The sequence below is a fragment of the Conger conger genome, chromosome 5 (genome assembly GCF_963514075.1).
Source record: "Conger conger chromosome 5, fConCon1.1, whole genome shotgun sequence".
In the NCBI taxonomy this organism is placed as follows: Eukaryota; Metazoa; Chordata; class Actinopteri; order Anguilliformes; family Congridae; genus Conger; species Conger conger.
In genome coordinates this window covers 21,296,608-21,316,193 of record NC_083764.1, presented here as the reverse complement: position 1 = coordinate 21,316,193, position 19,586 = coordinate 21,296,608, and the positions used below count along the sequence as shown (strand labels likewise).

The window sequence follows — 19,586 nt, the reverse complement described above, 5'->3', positions numbered from 1 at the left end:
ATTTGGGGCAAACATGAGATATTGTCCCTTGGCCCCAAAAAAGGCAGTTGAAGGCACTGCAAGAAAATGGTTAAAAAGAATGGTAAATGGTTGGCATTTATATAGCGCCTTTATCCAAAGCGCTGTACAATTGATGATTCTCATTCAACCATTCATACACACACTCACACACCAACGGCAACTGGCTGCCATGCAGCTGGCTGACCAGCTCGTCAGGAGCATTTAGGGGTTAGGTGTCTTGCTCAGGGACACTTCGACACAGCCCGGGCGGGGGATCGAACCGGCAACCCTCCAACTGCCAAACGACTGCTCTTACTGCCTGAGCCAGGTCGCCCCAAGAAGAACAAGTAAGCACTCTATATTTCCAGGGAGTGGTCAGTGCTTTACCAATAGAGTAGCAGAGAGTGGCCAATGCTTTACCTATAGAGTAGCAGGGACTGGTCAGTGCTTTACCTATATAATAACAGAGAGTGGTCAGTGTTTTACCTACAGAGTAGCAGGGAGTGGTCAGCGCTTTACCTATAGAGTAGCAGGGAGTGGTCAGTGCTTTACCTATGGAATAACAGGGAGTGGTCAGTGCTTTACCTATGGAATAACAGGGAGTGGTCAGTGCTTTACCTACACGGTAGCAGGGACTGGTCAGTGCTTTACCTATAGAATAGCAGGGAGTGGTCAGTGTTTTACCTCTTGAGCAGCAGTGTTTTACCTAGAGTAGCAGAGAGAGCAGTGTTTTACCTGCTGCTTGTTGTTGGGTGTGTACGGCAGCATGGTGGACACATGGAACATGATCTCGTAGTCCTTGTAAGTGGTGAACAGGGAGTGGGTCCCCGTAGAATCAGCTGCAAGGAAAACAACCTTACATTATCAAGATACATCACTGCACAGAAATTTACATGGCAGGGGATTAAGCCCGAAACCTCACATGTATGCTTGTTTAAGTCAGTTGCCTAATGGACTGCATCACACATCTCCCCAAACCCCCTTCATTAGCGAGATACCCCAAACCCCAGAGCCTTACAAAGGTTAGAGATCATTTATTAGCAGCATTGATCCATAATGATATATTCAGGCAGCAGTGAGCGATGTGCATATTGTCTGACTTTCTCTACTTATGGTAATGAAACATCAATAGGAGCCGATGCCTTCAAAGAACCCGAATTAAGAGCTTGGCTCATGTCCACTTCTGGCTGCTAATGGTATTTGACACCCAGTGCCCTGACTGACCAAATGCATCTTAGCCTTCTTACTTTCTCTGTCAATTTAGAGCTTTAATAGAGCAGCATTCATGCGGGGGGAGGATATTGAATACAATTAAGTGTGTGATTTCATTAATGGAAGATTTCCTGGTCTCGTTACGTCCATAGCGGTGTAACAGGGCGTAGCATCAACTGCACTATATGGTTCATTGACCCCCTCACCCAGAGTGAGAAAGAAAAACAAGTGCGATTTGAAAAAGGATGGAGAGAGAGAGCTGTGGATGGGAAGAGATAACAAAAGAGGAGGAAGCAGCTTGTGGTGCAGTGCCTGTGGCAAGGGTGAGGTTTGCCGGAAGGCAGCAGGGCAATCCGAGGACCACGCCTACTGGTTAATTAGGCACACATCTGGAATACGTTTCAAATTAGTCCAGGCTGTTCTACGCATGGTCTTTTCCGCAGTAGATGGCTGAGACCTGGGAACCACGAAACACAAGACTGGAGCTATGTTGGTAGAGACAGAGCAAAGGCTACTGAGCTGAGAGGCTACAGTTTGGTTTGGTTTATTTTTACTTTATTTCACCTTTTTTATTTTCAAGTTCACTCTCGCCCTCTCGTTCTCTCCCCGGTTCAGTGCAATCTGGACTTTCCATATCTCCCTGTGACCGGCTCGTCCATCCTCCCTGGGGTGTGTCACAGTGTGTGACATTTTGCAGAAACCCGGTATAGACAAGTCTCTGAGGATGGAGGCCTCTCTGCTATTGTAGCTGGTCATGCTGCTGGCACATCTCCAGTATTCCCAGCGTCAAGCGCTCCACAGCGTGCAGGAATCCCAGCAACAGGCTATGCAGGCTATAGTGGTGTCGCAGATCGAGCTATCCTGAAGGAGTTGCTGAAGGGGTGAACATCTGGTCATGAGGGCAGGTCATTAGGGACTTCCCTACACCTTTTCTCCTGCAGACAGATGCCTTGGATAGAGGGCTGTGGGCAGTGTTGTTCCAGGAGGTGGGAGGAGTGACCGGTCCTCTACATCAGCCACAAGCTCAGCCCCAGGGAGAGCAGGGACAGTAACAGTGAGAAGGAATGTCTCACAATAAAATAGGCGGTACTGACTCTGTTACTACCTCATGGAAAAACGCTTTGTCCTCTGTTTGGACCATGCCCCGCTCCAGTGGCTCCACCGGATGAGGGACACCAACGCCAGGATTACCTGGTGGTATCTGTCCCTCCAACGCCAGGATTACCTGGTGGTATCTGTCCCTCCAACAGCAGGATTACCTGGTGGTGTCTGTCCCTCCAACGCCAGGATTACCTGGTGGTATCTGTCCCTCCAACGGCAGGATTACCTGGTGGTGTCTGTCCCTCCAGCCATTCCACTTCCACATCCTGCAGCCATCTAAACAGTCAGCACGTCCACATGATGTAAAAGAAAATGGGACTCATTGGACCAGGTGACCTTCTTCCATTGCTCCAAGGTCAATTTCCGACCCTTGCGTGCCCTTTTGTAGGCACTTTTGCTGGTGAACAGGGGTTAACACAGGCACTCTGACCAGTCTGCGCATCACCAAACACAGCAGGCTGTGTTGCACTGTGTGTTGTGACGCTTCCCTCCCGTAATCATCATTAAAACTCTCTGCGACTTGTGCCACTATAGCCCTTCTGTTGGTTCCAACCAGGCAGGATAGCCTTTATCGCCCTCGATGAGCCTTGGGGTCCAAACACCGGTTTGTGGTTTGTCCCTTTTTGGACCACTGTTGGTTTCGGAGATGCTCCAACCCAGTCGTCTAGAAATAACAATTTGGCCCTTGTCAAATTCAACGAGGTCTTTACACCTGCCCATTTCTCCTGCATCCAACATGTTGACTATGAGTGCCAACCGTTCACTTACCATCTAATATATCCCAGGCCTTGACATGGGCCCTTGTTCTGAGATAATCAACATTATTTGAGTGGTCATAATGCTTTGGCTCATCTGTGTATATTAATTAGCAGGTTGTAGAGTTAAGTTTTTTTATTATTTTTATTATTATTGCTGTTGTTAGTAACATTTGGTTTGGCTACATAGAGCATGTCATGCCAATATTTTTAAATAGAAAGATAGAGAGGAAGAGGAAGATGGAGAGACAGAAAGAACGAGAGAGAGAGAGAGAGAGAGAGAGGCACAGGAAAGGAGAGTGTTGCTAGACAGTCCAGACCCAAGGCTACTCAGTTCCAGGTTTGTGCTCTGAATATTATAGCAACACATGCACTCTCCATATTAATCTCAGCACTGCGTCCTCGTGGTCAGACTATAAACATGACCAATAGGCAGCTGGGCCTTTTCTCACTGCTGTCGAACTAGGCAGAAATCCATAGCCAAGACTGTTGATTTCAAAGGTGGTTCACTGGACAAATTGGCCAAACACCTACGTCTTATGAATGAAGATGTCCCCTTTTTTCATGTTAATTTTGACCTTGCCATGTAGATCAACTGAAGCCTCAGTCAATGAGCCAACGTAAGCAGGGAATGTGTTGCCAATCAGATATAGGGGATCATTATATGGAGAGATGCATAGAGACAGTTTTTGTGGGAATTTAGTCAAGACTATAGGGTCAACACCTGGACTCAAAAAGCACATTTAAAGATTATAGCAAGTCTGGGCCTCAGTTATCATCTCAGGCACCCGCCCTGTGTTGGGATATTGGATTGCTATTTGGTCCAGTGGGAAAAATGCCCTCTACTGGCCAACCATCTCCTCCAAAAGCAACAGAATTTTCCCACCTGCCATCAAAGTGCTAACCAAACCTACACCCACCCACCAGTAAAGACCCACCCTTCCATTACAGGATTACAGTTATGTAGCTGACACTTTTCATCCAAGGCAACTGACAGTTGATTAACTAAGCAGGGGCTAGGAGCAATGTGAGGTTAAGGTTCTTGCTCAAAGGCCCAACAGCTGCACAGATCTTACTGTGCTACACTGAGGCTTGAACCATCAATCTTTGGGTCCCAGTCAAGCACCTTGGCCACTAGGCTACAGGCTGCCTCCAAGGGCACCCTGCTGCAAGTACAACCCCCCCTCCCTGAAAGCGGGACATACTCTTGGTGTCCAGCTGGGCGCGGTACTTGGAGAAGCCCTTGAGGCGCACACGGTCCCCCAGGAGCTGCAGGAACTCCTCCAAGGCTGGGCCGGCCGACTCGTTGTTGTACATCTCCTCCTCGCTGCTCTGGCCCGCCTGGCAGTACATCACCCCCACCTTCAGCTGGAAGCTGAGCTGCAGGAGGAACACAGGAACAACAGGTGTGATGATGTATGATGAGGAGTGATGACGTATGAAAGGGTGTGATGAGGTGCGATGATGCATGATGGTGTATGATGATTACATTACATAACATTACATGGCATTTAGCAGACGCTCTTATCCAGAGCGACCTAGTCCTACTGTAAACATACAGATAATCAGAACCCTTGAAGGGTACAATCAACTTCCAAACTAGCATACCACAGTTAACAGCTAGAATACCCTGCTGTATGGTGTGTTGTGTGTTGTGGTGTGTTGTGGTGTGTTGTGGTGTGTTGCGGTGTGTTGCGGTGTGTTGCGGTGTGTTATGTTGTGTTGTGTTGTGTTGAGGTGTGTTGATATGTGTTGATATGTGTTGATGTGTGTTGATCTGTGTTGATGTATTTTGATGTGTGTTGATGTGTGTTCATCTGTGTTGATGTGTGTTGATCTGTGTTGATGTATTTTGATGTGTGTTGATGTGTATTAATGTGCTTGAGGTCTGATGAGGTGTGAGCGGTTGTGATGAGATGTGATGAAGTGTGAGCTTTGTTATGAGGTGTGATAAGGTATGAGCTGGTGTCATGAAGTGTGGGCGGTTGTGATAATGATTGAGCAGGTGTTTAGAGGTGATGAGGTCACGGCAAGTGCCTGTGAGGCGGCAGCAGGGGAACACACCCCCTGTTCGTCCAGCTTCATCAGCTGCTCGGTGACCTTGGGCGTGTTGAGGGCGAGCCGCAGGCAGTGGGCATTGAGCTCGGGCACCAGGTACTCCAGCACCTCTTTCAGAGGCAGGCCACGGGGAGTGCCGTGTTTGGAGGTGGCCGGCACGGCGTCCTCCAAGATGGACCCACGGAGTGTGGTCAGCTGTGGATGGAAAACGGGGGGGAATGGGTCACCTGACTGCAGTCTGACCTCACAAGGTATGCCAGGTCTAAGTCTCTGTTCTGGGAGACAGCAGAACCACTGCTTCCAACAACAGAGGTCATATTTGTAGACAAATAATTATTAAATCTGGGCAGTCACAATCTCCAAATACATATTCCACATAATAAAACCGCTGTTTCCGCTTGAATCTGGAACTGCTTCGAACAGTCGTGTAGATTTTAACCTACTAAGGGATTGCAGATGAAATCTGTTACATCTGGTACAATATATTAAAGGACAACAAAGAGGTTTCATATTTTACAGTACATCAGGGGTACCCAACCCTTTTCCTGGAGATCTACTGTACCATCCTGTAGCTTTTCATTTCAACTCAATTTGGCACACCCAATTCTAATATTTATCAGCTCAAGGAGATCTCTAACTTTTGAATGAGTTATGCATTAGAGTGAAAACCCATAGGACGGTAAATCTCCAGGAACAGTGTTGAAAAGGCATGTTTTACAACATAATGTTATTCATCCTCTACTACTACTTCTTGTTGATGCTGATAATAATAATAATAATAACAACAACAACAACAACGACAACAACAACAACAACAACAATAATATGTTGCAGAAGTCAACAAGCAAGTATTTTATATAACAATTGGAATATGAAATCAATGTGCAATCTCTCTCTTTCTTTCCCTCTCTCCATCATTCTCTCTCACTCTCACACAGTAGTGTTAAACTGCCCACACCTACCCACACCTGCCCACTCCTTGGCTCTCTGAATCAGAAGGAGCTCTCTTTTATAGGAGCATAATACGGTTCGGATTCTGTATTCACAGGAGCGCTGGGTCTCGGTCGAGAGCCGGCAGCCGGCAGCTAAACCGGAATGGCAATGAGCCCCACGGGAGGTGCAATATTTAGCGCGGGACGAGCTCTGTCAGGGAACGCAAGCGTTGCGTAACCGCGCGGTGGGTGTCAGAGATGGATATTACCCTCGGCTGTCTCTTAAAGACGTGCTTGACAACGGCAGCTTTTTGGGAACTGGAAGAAAGTGAGGGGAAAAGGGGGCGGTATGTTTGGTTTGGGTTGAGGCTGCTCACCTCGCTGGTGCGGAAGATGACCCGGTAGTTGTACTGTGGGCCGTGCTCTTTGTGGTCCTCCAGCTTCTCGCGCCGGAGGCTCACAGCTACCGGACCGAGGGTCTCGTCAACGCCCAGGTAGTTCCAGTGCTCTGAGAGAGAGGAAGGGAGAGAGAGAAACCGAGAGAGAAAAAGAGAGAGAGGGGGGCGGTGAAGACAGAGGCAATCAGAGAGACATAGACATTCAAGCACTTGAGGATATTGAACCTGTGAATTAACAAGGCAAGGGAGTTAGGCCTGCAGAGACAATGGTAGAGGGTAAGATCCCCTCAGATCCACCCATAAAGTAGACGTGCAGACTCCACCATGAGAGAGACTACACCATTGCTGCCTCTGCTATAGCAGTCAAGATTAAGCAAATTTAAGGCTAACTGGCCAGCTTGCCTTGCTGTGAAATCCAACTATGCCAGCTTGGCCAGCTTGAAAATTGAGCTGGTCAAGCTGGTCATAAGCTGGTCTAGCTGGGTATCAGCAGGTCATCCATTATAACCAAGCCGGTCATAAAGCTGGTCTAACTGGGTATGAGCTGGTCTCCCAGCTACCAGCTGCTTCAAAACATAGCTTGAGCTGGTCAAACCATGTCAAGCTGGGACCTGGTCTCAACTGGGCAACCAGCTAAATCATGTCTAGCAGGGAGCTGATCTGAACTGGTCAACCAGCTACCAGCTGTTGTCAAGATGGGACCTGGTCTCAACTGGGCAACCAGCTAAATCATGTCTAGCTGGGAGCTGATCTTAACTGGTCAACCAGCTACCAGCTGTTGCAAAACTAAGCTTGAGCCATTTTTTCCAGCAGAGCGGGCCTTCACATCCAGGCAGGGCTCAGGGGCACAGGCGACAGTGCAGCATGAGCTGCCCAGCTGGAGGTCGAGTGCCCATTTTCCCTCCATTTTCATTCCGCAATTATCGTTGCGCATCGGCATTGGCCGTAGACATTTTTCCAGCAAGAGATGTTTACTTTCATCATAGAAATACACAAATTTGTTTTCCACAAATTGTGTTAATGACTCTGTGAAGTCATCCATTACAGTTTAAAATGACAAGAATCGCAATTCCCCACACCCAACACCCGCAATACAGCAAGCCACACAGAGAACCAGCCAGCCAGTACACCAGTGGACGAGCGTGTGTTGACTAATCACATTTTAATGCTGCAAAGCTGCTGCTCCTGTCAAAATTCTGCCTCATCATCTACGGCAGTCTGGATTATGACACACATTTCAGAAACAAACGATGGTGGCAGACAGCTTTCATCCTCCCATTTAAATCCAAAAAAATTTTTATCACGCCTGACAGAACCAAGCGAGTGTGCGCTCGCCGATTTCACGGTGACACTGACATCACATCAGTGCATCCAGGTGGGGAATGCAGATTTGAGGTGTGTGTGTGCGGGAAATGGAGAGAATGTTTGACAGAAACAGAAATCGATTTATAGATTTGCCGATAAATGTGTGTTTGCGTTTGTAAAAGATTGAGTGTGTGATAGAAATGGTCATAGATTTTTCTTATATTTGTGTGACAGAGAGAGGAGAGTAAGAGAGAGAGTGAGAGAGAGGAGAGAGCCAAGTGACAGTGAAATGTGAGGAATGTGTTCAGTGTTTATGAGGCAGAACCTGGCTTACTCCATGAGGATTATTTTGATCCAGAGCTAAACGTTCCTCCTCTGTACTATTCACAGGATTTTATATCTTCCCATGAAGGACACTGCTTCAGCCAGCAGCCCACGGTGCTTAGTCTCACTCTTTATTCAACAGTGAATACATATTTATTATTTCAAAAAGCCTAGTTATGAAAGTGAATATCTGGCTAAAAAAATAATCTCTTCACATTCAACCAACTAAAACAAAAAGACAGAATAAGAAAATGAGAGAAAATAAATCTGGTTCTGGCTGATGATGCTTCCTGCAGGACCCTGAGCAAATTCATCACTGACTAAATACTGAGTGTTTAAATCTTGTGCCCACCAATATCCCTTGATTAAGGAATGAATTGTGGAGATCATAGCAAAAGTAAATATTTGGCAGCAGGTGTCCTGGGAGTGAATGACTAGAGAAAGGAAAAGTATGTGAGCAAGGCCCTCCCTCCAGGAAGTCCAGGTCCACGTGCAAATAAATACTGCCTGTCTGATTGATCCACTGACCACAGCCACTAAAATTAAATCACAGCTCTATATATTTAATGGAACTGTGTAAAATTAGCATAATGGAAAAGGTTCATTCATAGAAACATTAGCAGAATAAATATTAGTATTATCATTTCTACGTTGCAGGGGGAAACCAATCAAGGTCTGTCATTGTTCATACTGCTACCCCCGAAATTTGCAGAGCTACAGTTGATGAGTATGGCGTGAGTGAAGAAAAACCCAAATATGAGCAAAATGACTGAAAAAACAGGAAGTTCTCACCTCTCAGGTAGAAGTACTTCCTGTAGTAGCAGGAGCCCAGGTCCACGTGCTCCACGATGTACTGTTTTCCGCGGTCGCTGTGCAGGCCTTGGCCATCGCGGGGGGCCTCCAGCATGGCCACGCCCGCGTTGGTGAAGTGGTGGCTGGCGGGGGCCTCCAGGGGCCCCTCCTCACCCTCAGCCCCTGCCGAGCCTCCGCTGCCGATACTGCCCAGCGTGGAGGGCCTGAGGGTCCGCTCTCCCTCGCCTCCGACCTCGTTGCGGAAGCAGGGGCAGCTGAGCACCAGTTCGTTGGACTTGTCGTCTCCGGGGTCCAGGCCCGGGCCGTCCTTGGCGCTCAGCTCCTCCTGGCTGCCGCAGGGGGAACTGCAGCCGCCTCCGCTCCCGCCCTGGGAGGAGAGGGAGGGCGAGGCGGAGGCAGCCGAGGCGGCGGACGCCCCCGTGGTGATGTTCTTCCGCTTGACAGCGGTCTGTCGGCTGTGCGCCGCCTGGTTCAGGTCGAACAGGACGCTCTGGACGTCGAAGTGGGCGAAGCCCTTCTGGCAGGTCCACGGCTTGGGAGGGGGCCCCCCGCCGTCCTCAGAGCGGTTGTCCTCGGCGTCCGACCCGGCCCTGGAGTCGGCACCCTCCGCCCGGACGCTTCGCAGCTTGCGGAAGATGAACTCCCCGCCCGTCTCCGACTTGGAGCGCCTCTTGGGCGGCTTCTCGCGCTCCTTCAGCCGGCTGGAGGGGCTCCCTCGCTGGGACCCGGCGGGCCCGCTGTCGGGCAGGTCCAGGGCCGACTGCTTGTGGGCGACGGTCAGGAGCTCGCCCAGCTTCTCCGGGGCCTGGCTGCGCTGGTCCGGGGAGCCCCCGCGGTAGCCCTTGATCATGTCGAAGAAGCTCTCCCCAGAGACGCCGTGCTTGTCGATGGACGAGGTGCTGCCGTACTCGCGGTGCACAGGCGACCAGCCGGAGAAGGACCAGTGCTCGCCCCCGTCACCGTCCAGCTCGCTGATGGTGATGTCGCTGTTGCTGCGTTGACGGATGCGTCTCATGCCCTTGCGCGGCGACCCCATGTACCCATCGGGCGAGAGGAAGCGGTTGTCCTTGCCGCGGCTGGCCGCGTGCATCTTGTTCTTCAGCGTGTTCTGGATGTTCCTCAGCATGGACGAGTCCTGGGGGCTGATGAGGTGACCCAGCTTTGACGAGAGGTTGCTCTGCGTCCCCCCGCTGCCGCCCACCGTGCTGGGTGAGTCCGTCTCCACGGTGATGTGCCACACCCCGCCCCCGTCCTTCCGCGGGGGCCAGTCGGCCACGCGGGCGCGGACGCCCATTTTGGGCACGCCGGGCGTGCTCCCGGACAGGTGGGCGCTCTCGCTGCGGGGCGGGGGCGCCCCCCCGTTGGGCAGGCGCAAGCGGCGGGTGTAGAACTCGTCAGTGGCGGGGACCGAGCCCCCGACCGACCGCTCCGTTTGCGAGCGCTTCAGGCTGGTCATGGTCCCGAGTCACCGCGCTCGGTCCTGCCGCTCGGGCTCAGAGACGCCCCCAGGGAGCATGGGCCGGGGATCGGCTCCGCGGCGACAGAGGTGGGGGGCGGGGCCGGGGCGGGGATGAGCGGATTTCCTCCTCCCTCAAGGCTCGGACCAAGCACTGCTCAGGACCTCACAGACAAGCCCTCTTCATCCTGTTCCCGCACTCGATCCCTAAAACAGGAAGACAAGCATTTTTGTCTATTACTTTGCAGGAGGTAATGCTGCCCAGACTAGGTCAGAACTGACCAATCAGGAATTACTACATAAATGGCAGATGATATATCAACAACCATTACAGAGAAGGTGGAATAGCATTGCAGTACACCAAGCAAAAAAGAAGGAAAAATAAGTATATGTGATAGTAAAGCACAATCTCCATTAACTGTTCCTTGTGAGTATCTGCAAATGAATGCCTTGAATGTTAATATTCTACGAGGAACAGAATTATTTCAGGAAGCTTTAAGTTGCCTTGTTACCTAGGAAACCCATCTCCAGACATTGCACCCTGTGGAGAGTCTTTTTTGAATGGATGGAAAACGCTACGGCGACAGCTCACATTCTGCACAGAAAGAGCTGAGAGAGTCCATCTGGTCCACGCATAGCCACGGCAGCCCGCACACTGTTCACAAACAGCCAGATCAGTGTGCTTTTCACACAGCTAGACCAGCTCACTGCTCACACATAGTCACACCAGCTTGCCATCTACACAGAGCCAAGCCAAGCCAAGCCAGACCAAGCCAGACCAAGCCAAACCAAGCCAAACCAAGCCAGGCCAAACCAGGACAGCACACTACTAGGACCAGGAGGCAGAGAAAGGCAGCAAATTACCCCAACATGGAGTGCAGAGTCCTTAAGGGACCCACACCAGCCAACCGGCAATGCTGGGCATCACGCCCAGTGGACAGACTGGCACTTCCTGGCTGGGGACTCATCTAATTTGTCCCGTTTAATGCCGTCGTCTCAGTTGCGATTTCTGCCCAGATTTTCAGATGTTTCTGCACAAGTCTGGGGGGAACTGGAGAATTATCCTTTTTGTCTCAGGCTTCCTAGAAGCTCACAAATCATCTATGACTTCTTGAAAAACTAGACTGCACAAAACGATATGAATATTCAGAAATGTTCATGATTCATTTACAACTTGAGTATAAATGGGGATATTCTTGTGTCAGCAGAAATTGTGGAGCACAAAATATCATTAATTAAACATTAATCTTGAACAATCTTATTTGTAAAAAGGAAAACTCCTCTAGATTTTGTAAAGTGGCCTTGAAATGTATTCAGACCTATAACAATTAGTTTGCTCTTGCTAGAATACACAAGCTTGATTTAAGGTCAAAATGCAAGTGTGCAATCTTACTCCCAAAATAAAAATACAATTATAATATTTTAATAAAGCCTGAACAACAGTTAGTAAAAGCACCTTTTGTCAGCAATTTCCATGCTTTATAAATATATTTAATCCATTCATGAACATTGCCAAAAATACTATTTTGTGCATCAATGTGCAATTCTAATAACACTAATAGAGAAATTATTATTACAGCACTTCTTTGACATTTGCACATTTCATGGTTCTTATGTGAGAACCACAAACAGTCAAGGATTGTGACTGAGGTCTGTAGATTCCAAAGGGCAGACCAGAACATTTTTTCTTCCTTTCAGCATTTCCTTTCAGTCTTGGATGTATGATTTTAATTATGATGCTGGAAGGTCGATTTTCGACAAGATTTCAACTTCTTATAAGGGGTAATCTCATCTGTCACAACCCAGTTGGTTTTGACTCATATCAGGTACCAGTTGTAACAATAGATGTACTATATCCTAAACACAAGCCCACTACATGCACTCCATTCTGTGTAATTATTCCATGGCATCTTGTTGCTAGAGTACAGGAAGACCAGGTTAAAAATAGTGCCATCTACTGGCATTATGTGAACAGCCATGAGTGTGCTTGTTATCAAAAACCTCCTCCTCTCCTACCCCATTTTGCTAATCCGTGCAATGGCAGAACTGCAGTACGTGTCACTAAAATGGGAAACACAGGTACTGTAATACAAGACAGACGCGCACTTCGCACATTCACATAAAGAGGAAAACATGATGCTTTTCTGGAACATTCCGTAGTACATCCCGGAACATTCGGCCAGCCTTCCCCATGCCTCTGCCTCTGAATTATTATTTATAATAATTTCCCCATGCCTAGTACTTCAGCAGTTTAAAGGACCATGAAAACACTGTCTGGACGTTTTGTCCTTATTATTTCAAAGCTGGTGGGAGATGTAAATTGTCAAATGAAATTAGCCATGACCAAAGCAAAGCTATAAAATTGCAGTACTTTTCAAATGGAATTCCTGCAAATGGCATGTCGGAGGAGCATTAGCGCTGGTGTAAGCGGCAGGGACTCATCGTTGATATATCAGCTTTTCACATATTTGCCTGGAGAGACAGAACTGTTTTTAATTCAGCAAAGAATCGCCCACTTGTTTAGTTTCAGATAAAACACACTGCTTCAAAAGGATAAAGCGAATGGGAGCAGTCAGAGATGACATGAAAGGATTGCTGAATCAAATAAAAAAATCTAATTTCATACTTTTCAACCCTGTTTTTTTACCCACTTCCGTTTCTTTAATGCTGTAACCACTGTGCTTCAAATAAAAGAAGCTTCTAATGGGGTCGTGTTTGAATTGAAATTTAAGACCATCTTACCACGTGGACAGTTTTTTACGTTGGTGTATTGTGATTATTGCCTTCAGGTTAAATAGGCAGGTCAGCTTTGGTCAATGGGTAAATTAACAGCAGTACGGCATTAAACTGGTTTTCTGTGAGACAAAAGGACTGTGATAGGTTTGCTTCAGTTGCTCAATGTGTGCTCATGCAAACTAACCCACTCACTTGCCAAACCCTGTTTATTTACAAACAGCCTGGAAAACCACATTAAATAGCTCCATATCGAACCAAACTAACCACAGAATACAGTCTCTCATTGGTAAACTCCTGTTATTTGATTTTAGGCTTCCACTTCTTCCATCAAAGTCCCGGTGTTTTGCTCAGCAACAACACAGGGCTGATTTATTTTGCTGAAGCTAGCTTTGCTCATTCCACAGAGAGTTCCACAGGCGTAAACACCGTTATGAAATTAATGCAGCAGTGGTGGAGTAAAGACTCACAATTCTGCTTCCAGTCACCGGGGAGGGATTTGATTGGACGGCTAGCATTTGGAAATGGGATCAGGACTGCCAAATACCAATGCCTATATCCTCAAAAAGATAATGTCACAATGTATTACATAATAGTTAATACAGATTATAAATCATCATACATTCATATTAAAGGTACAATAGGTAATTTCGGACTTCTAACGGTCAAGAGAGGAATTGCGGCAACAAACACGTTCAAACCACAACACTGTTCATCCCACCCCTTCTCTGTGAACGCGCTGACATTGAAACGCTATTGGCTGTGGCAATTAGAACCAATTTTCAACCAATGAGCTTGAATTATAGTCCAGTGCCGACCTGTCACTGCATATTTTGAAAGCCGAATTTAAGGACTATAAACACAGGCAGAGGGTGAGTCAGTGAGCCTTTTTCAATGACAGAAGGGGATTTACAATGGTCTTGTAACAATGTCTTAACACAAAAATACCTACCTACCTAAAAATACGTACCTATTGTACCTTTAAATATAGAATTGATATAAAATATACAATATAGAGTTGTCAGGTGAGCCCAAGTGCCGCTACCAGGTTGCTCGGGTGCAAGATTAAAAAGTAAACTCATGGTTAGCTCATGAGCAAGTCTGTAGGTATGGCCATGGGTATGTTGAAAGTCAGCTCAGGATTAGCTCATGAATATGTCTGTAGGTATGACCAAGGGTGTGTTGAAAGTCAGCTCAGGGTTAGCTCATGAATATGTCTGTAGGTATGACCAAGCGTGTGTTGAAAGTCAGCTCAGGTTTAGCTCATGGACATATATGTAGGCATGTTCACAGGTGTGTTGAAAGTCAGCTCAGGGTTAGCTCATGGAGATGTCTGTAGGCATGTCCATGGGTATGTACAGAGAGTGTTGGTATTGGCTAGCTCTATCCCAGCTTATTTACTCTCCTGGTGTTCAATTCTGGGTGGCAGATCTTTTGAGGTTTTCACAACATAATCTGTTTAAACACTCCAAATCTCACCCAATCCTGATGGCTGAAAGGCCTTAAGAACAAACAGGCTCACGGCCACAAATCGGCGTTTGACAATTTGTGGAGATTTGTTCTCCTGGCCAACATGCTTTCAGTTATCTCTTAATCAAACTCAGCTGTGAGTCGTAAATGTTCGATGCTTCAGGTCGACCTTTAAAAACTGTGAAAGAATGACTTACTGTCTACATTAAGTGGCCCTGCAATGAATCAAAGCCATAAAAACGATAAAATACCTGACTTGACTCAATACTGCGCAAAAGTACGTGGATAACACAGGGTTTTCTGGCCTTTAGAGAATACTACGTGGGCTGAGATGAGAGCCATTACAATTAAGAGGTTATTACCCAGCACGCAGTAATGTTGCACAGTACAATCAAGCATAGATACTATACAGTACCATCAGACAGCGGTGTGATACAATATCATTAAAAAGCACCAATCCATTTACTTTGATTCGTTTTTCTGTTTTCAATAAAGAATCAAATTTACAGTTTCAGCTGAATTACTGTAAGCACATATATATAAAACATATTGGATTTAGATGAGCAACCATATTCTCCAAGCTGAATAAATGATCGCCTAGCCCTAAAAACACCTACCCACAAATTATAGATATCCAGAAATATACTCTATCATATACAGCTATAATTGTTGTGAAAACATCAAATTAACAATCACAATTTATCAGGAACTCAGCTAGAGCCCAACATGGATCAATATTTGGCCCTCTTCTATTCTGACCACCACCTTCCTGTAGCACTGGGGCTGGAATTTCTACTCTGTGCAGATAGAATAAACATAAATGACAATGTTAATAACAGGCTGCTCATAAAGATACTATCTGAAGTCTTACCTGGATATTTATAAATTGAAATGATAATACAGGGTGCATTTATGTATCCAAAAATACATTCATAAAAGACAGTGAAATCAAGGCAGTACACATCTTATTCTTAGGGGTTCAGGTATAGCGCTTCCTCTTATTGAAGCACCTGGGAGAGATCACACCTGAACATCATGTGAACCTCCTGGTCACAATCACACTTAGTATGTGCTACAGGTACATGACTTCAGCAGAACTGATTTGGGATCTCAATAGGCACAAGCATTCACTGAGACTAACTATAATACACAGACAGAAGGTGTAGGGATCTTGGAGTGGGTGGCTGTGGATCAGTGTGGGTGTCTGTGGGCAAATGTGGGTCAGTATGGGTGTTGGTGGGTCAGTGTAGGTGTCTGTAAGTGTCTGTGGCTAGTGTGGGTGTCTGTGGGTAAGTCTGAGTGCACGTGGGTCAGTGTGGGTGTCTGTAAATGTCTGTGGGTGAGTGTGGGTGTATATAGATCAGTGTGGGTGTCTGTGGGTCAGTGTGGGTGTCTGTAAGTGTCTGTGGGTCAGTGTGGGTGTATGTGGGTCAGTACGAGTGTCTGTGGGTTAGTGTAGGTGTCTATGGATCAGTGTGGGTGTATGTGGGTCAGTGTGGGTGTATGTGGGTCAGTGTAAGTGTCTGTGGGTCAGTGTAAATGTCTGTGGGTCAGTGTGGGTGTATGTGGGTCAGTGTGGGAGTCTGTAAGTGTCTGTGAGTCAGTGTGGGTGTCTATGGGTCAGTGTAGGTGTCTGTAAGTTTCTGTGGGTGTGTGTGGGTGTATGTGGGTCCGTGTGGTTGTCTGTGGGTCAGTGTGAGTGTCTGTGGGTCAGTGTGGGTGTATGTGGGTCAGTGTGAGTTTCTGTGGGTCAGTATGGGTGTATGCGGGTCAGTGTGGGAGTCTGTGATGATCAGTGTGCGTCTGTGTGAGTATCTGTGGGTCCGTGTGAGTGTCTGTGGATGAGTGTAGGTGTCTGTGGCTCAGTGTGGTTGTCTGTGGGTCAGTGTGAGTGTCTGTGGGTCCGTGTGGGTGTATGTGGGTCAGTGTGGGTGTCTGTGGGTCCGTGTGGGTGTCTGTGATGATCAGTGTGCATCCGTGTGAGTTTCTGTGGGTGAGTGTGAGTGTCTGTGGGTCAGTGTGGGTGTATGTGGGTCAGTGTGAGTGTCTGTGGGTCTGTGTGAGTGTCTGTGACTCAGTGTGGGTGTATGTGCATCAGTGTGAGTGTCTGTGGATTAGTGTGGGTGTATGTGGGTCAGTGTGAGTGTCTGTAAGTGTCTGTGGCTCAGTGTGGGTGTATGTGGGTCAGTGTGGGTGTCTGTGGCTCAGTGTTAGTGTCTGTGGGTCAGTGTGGGTGTATGTGGGTCAGTGTGAGTGTCTGTAAGGGTCTGTGGCTCAGTGTGGGTGTTTGTGGGTCAGTGTGGGTGTCTGTGGGTCAGTGTGAGTGTCTGTGGGTCAGTGTGAGTGTCTGTGGCCCAGTGTGGGTGTATGTGGGTCAGTGCAGGAGTCTGTGGCTCAGTGTGGGTGTATGTGGGTCAGTGCGGGAGTCTGTGGGTCAGTGTGAGTGTCTGTGGCTCAGTGTGGGTGTCTGTGGGTTAGTGTAGGTGTCTAAGTGTCTGTGGCTCAGTGTGGGTGTATGTGGGTCAGTGCGGGAGTCAGGCTGTTAAAGGGCCCTGTGCCTGAGAGACTTCCCTCCACCCCGCCCTCCGCAGCTGAACAAGCACTCAAGAAAGTCGCTTAAGAAGATGGACGAGCTGTCTGCCGCTTGGCAAAGGGGTCAAAAAGCACTTAAGAGGGCCTCTCTCCAACTCTCGCCCCCTTCTTATCCTCCCCTCTCTCCCCCCATCATGCTCGCCCTCCTCTCTCCCCCACTACTTTTCCTCCTCTTATGCCTCCTTCTGTACTCCTCCACTACCTCCTCCCTCTCCTCTCAATCTGTCCTCAGCCCATCTCCATCACTCTCCCGGCTCGGTACAAACTGTCCTCGAAGGCCGGAATGACAGAGCAGGAAAGGAGTGTGGGAGACCAGGAAAGTAGAGAGGGAGAAAATAGGCAGAGAGCAAGAGAGGGAATTGGGGAGAGAGGTAGGGATTTCGATCCGGCTTTGTGCTCCATCGTCGTGGTGAGAAACACTCTACAACACGCTGGTCGGCACTCACACAAACGCCTCCCGCAATGAGCATTCCAGCAGAATCGGACCCGTGCAGAGAGCGTGCGGACACAAACAAAACCTGTCCCCATCCTCGCCTAATCCGGTTAAAAGGAACAGAATGTGGCGGCGTTTCAAAGAGCTCAGGAAAACGAACGTTTGGGCTCATAACGATTTTAACTCCTACGTATCAGTCGGACGGTTGGTTTTGTACTGCAATATGACTCCGTCTTCACATCGTCCTTTGCGGTAAAATAACCGGGGGAATGGTGGCGTGGTGGGGAGACGCCATCAGCCCTGAGGTGTACGCTTCTTTCACCAGTGAAGCACTTTGACATCAATCATGTCTGAAATCAAACGCAATCAAGATGTAATCAGCCCGTGAATGCCTTTTAATGTGCGTTTCTGTTGCACGAATGGCGAGAGAAGACCCTTTTTTAGACAGAGACCAAAGGTGCTGCTCTTCCAAGCTGATAGAGGCTAGACATAAAAATTTTCCCCTCCTCAAATACAGACCTGTAGGCCAAGAAGCAAGACCCTGTTCCTTGTGAAGGATTTGAAAGCACTCTCACAGAATGCCTGGACTTGGGTAGCACTGCACTGCTCACACACAGCGTACATATGCGTTCACACATACACCACCCTCACATATTTCCATATTTGCATGAGGAGGTGGAAGCAAAAAAGCTCACAGGGAGGGTATATGGACTGTACCACTTTGACTGCAGGGGTACATATTCTACATGTACTGGGCAGATAGAAAATGAGTCCTTCCGTAAACATTGAAGCTCCCTGTTAAGGTCACGGAAAAAGCATGGACCTCTGATATTGATACTGATATTTAACCCTGTAATGAACTGCATAGTATGACAGCATAAACAACACATTGAGGAAGAAAAAACTGCCCTTCATGTCCTACACAAGGACATGGACACAGATACAGGCACATGCAGACACACGCGTGCACACAAGCGCAAAAACACACACATACACAAACGCACGCACATACCAAATGGAGCTTCACTGCAGCTCAGTGAGTCATGCCTTCTCTCAGTAGGAGGTGTTGCTAGAGGCTGCGTCAGAGGTCTGCAAGTGTGTACTGTGAGTGTGCGAGTATGGCGCATTCTGACTCACTTCAATCCAGAAGAGCCCTCTCTCCTAAATATTCCCCTGAACGTCTCCTGTTTTTACATACCGCGACGGCGTTGCTCCCTGATCTCATCTGCGCTGCAGCTGGTTGAAAAACAAATTTGCAGAAACGGCCATAAAAAAAGGAAAAAAAGGCAGGATCGATTTACTTCAACAGCGGTCAGGTTCGCAAACTTTAAATTGGTTAGGAATAAAAGAGCACCGTAGCACCCTATTGAGCAACAGGAAACACCTGGGACTCGTTTCGAGGCAAAAGGGCATTTTGGCGTTAACCCCCTTCTTTCCCCCCTGCTGATTGGGCAACACTGTGCCATTCTCCCCCCAGAGGAATCCTTGCATTGGAGTTGATCACAATATCTGCATGGACAGCTTAGCAGGAGAGAACCCAGGGAATATCCAGAGTCTACACTGGAATGCAACAACATGAGTCTAGTGCGATATGGATCCCACAGACACCCACACTGACCCAACATGTGGCTAGGACTATGATTCAAATCACACAATAACCGAAACGATAACAGCAAGCCATTTAGCCTGCGGTATCGTATGACTGAATTCTAATATGGAGCAGAACTGGGCTAAATACATGTTTGAAAATACTGCAAGTTTAAGAGATATATTCATTTATTCATGTTCATTAATATGCACATCACATTCTTACGTCGAATAATTGCACATTTCAGTTAGTAAGCTTAATTGGTATTTTAGGATTTTCTGGCATTTAAACAGTTAAGTACAGTGCCATGAAAAAGTATTTGCCCCCTTCCTGATTTTCTCTATTATTGCTTATTGAATGGTTTCAAATATTTCGACAAAATGTAATATTTGACAAAGCTACAAAGCGAACCTGAG

The 19,586-nt window shown here is 47.6% G+C and overlaps 1 protein-coding gene and 1 long non-coding RNA gene across 2 annotated transcripts in view; both read right to left on the bottom strand.

Annotated features, from left to right (window-relative positions):
* Positions 1–10,354, bottom strand: part of sipa1l1 (signal-induced proliferation-associated 1 like 1) — a 35,407-nt gene extending 25,053 nt beyond the window's left edge. The window contains exons 1-5 of the mRNA XM_061242902.1: positions 8,878–10,354; positions 6,436–6,566; positions 5,133–5,321; positions 4,274–4,448; positions 736–839 (exon numbers count right to left, since the gene is read on the bottom strand). Of these exons, the coding sequence (XP_061098886.1) occupies positions 736–839; positions 4,274–4,448; positions 5,133–5,321; positions 6,436–6,566; positions 8,878–10,354 (2,076 nt within the window). The remainder of the gene's footprint in view (positions 1–735; positions 840–4,273; positions 4,449–5,132; positions 5,322–6,435; positions 6,567–8,877) is intronic.
* A 78-nt stretch (positions 10,355–10,432) lies between these two features.
* The window catches only part of LOC133128129 (uncharacterized), a 54,941-nt gene continuing 45,787 nt past the window's right edge, over positions 10,433–19,586 (bottom strand). Inside the window, exon 3 of the long non-coding RNA XR_009708723.1 lies at positions 10,433–10,561. This is a non-coding gene — a long non-coding RNA (uncharacterized LOC133128129). The remainder of the gene's footprint in view (positions 10,562–19,586) is intronic.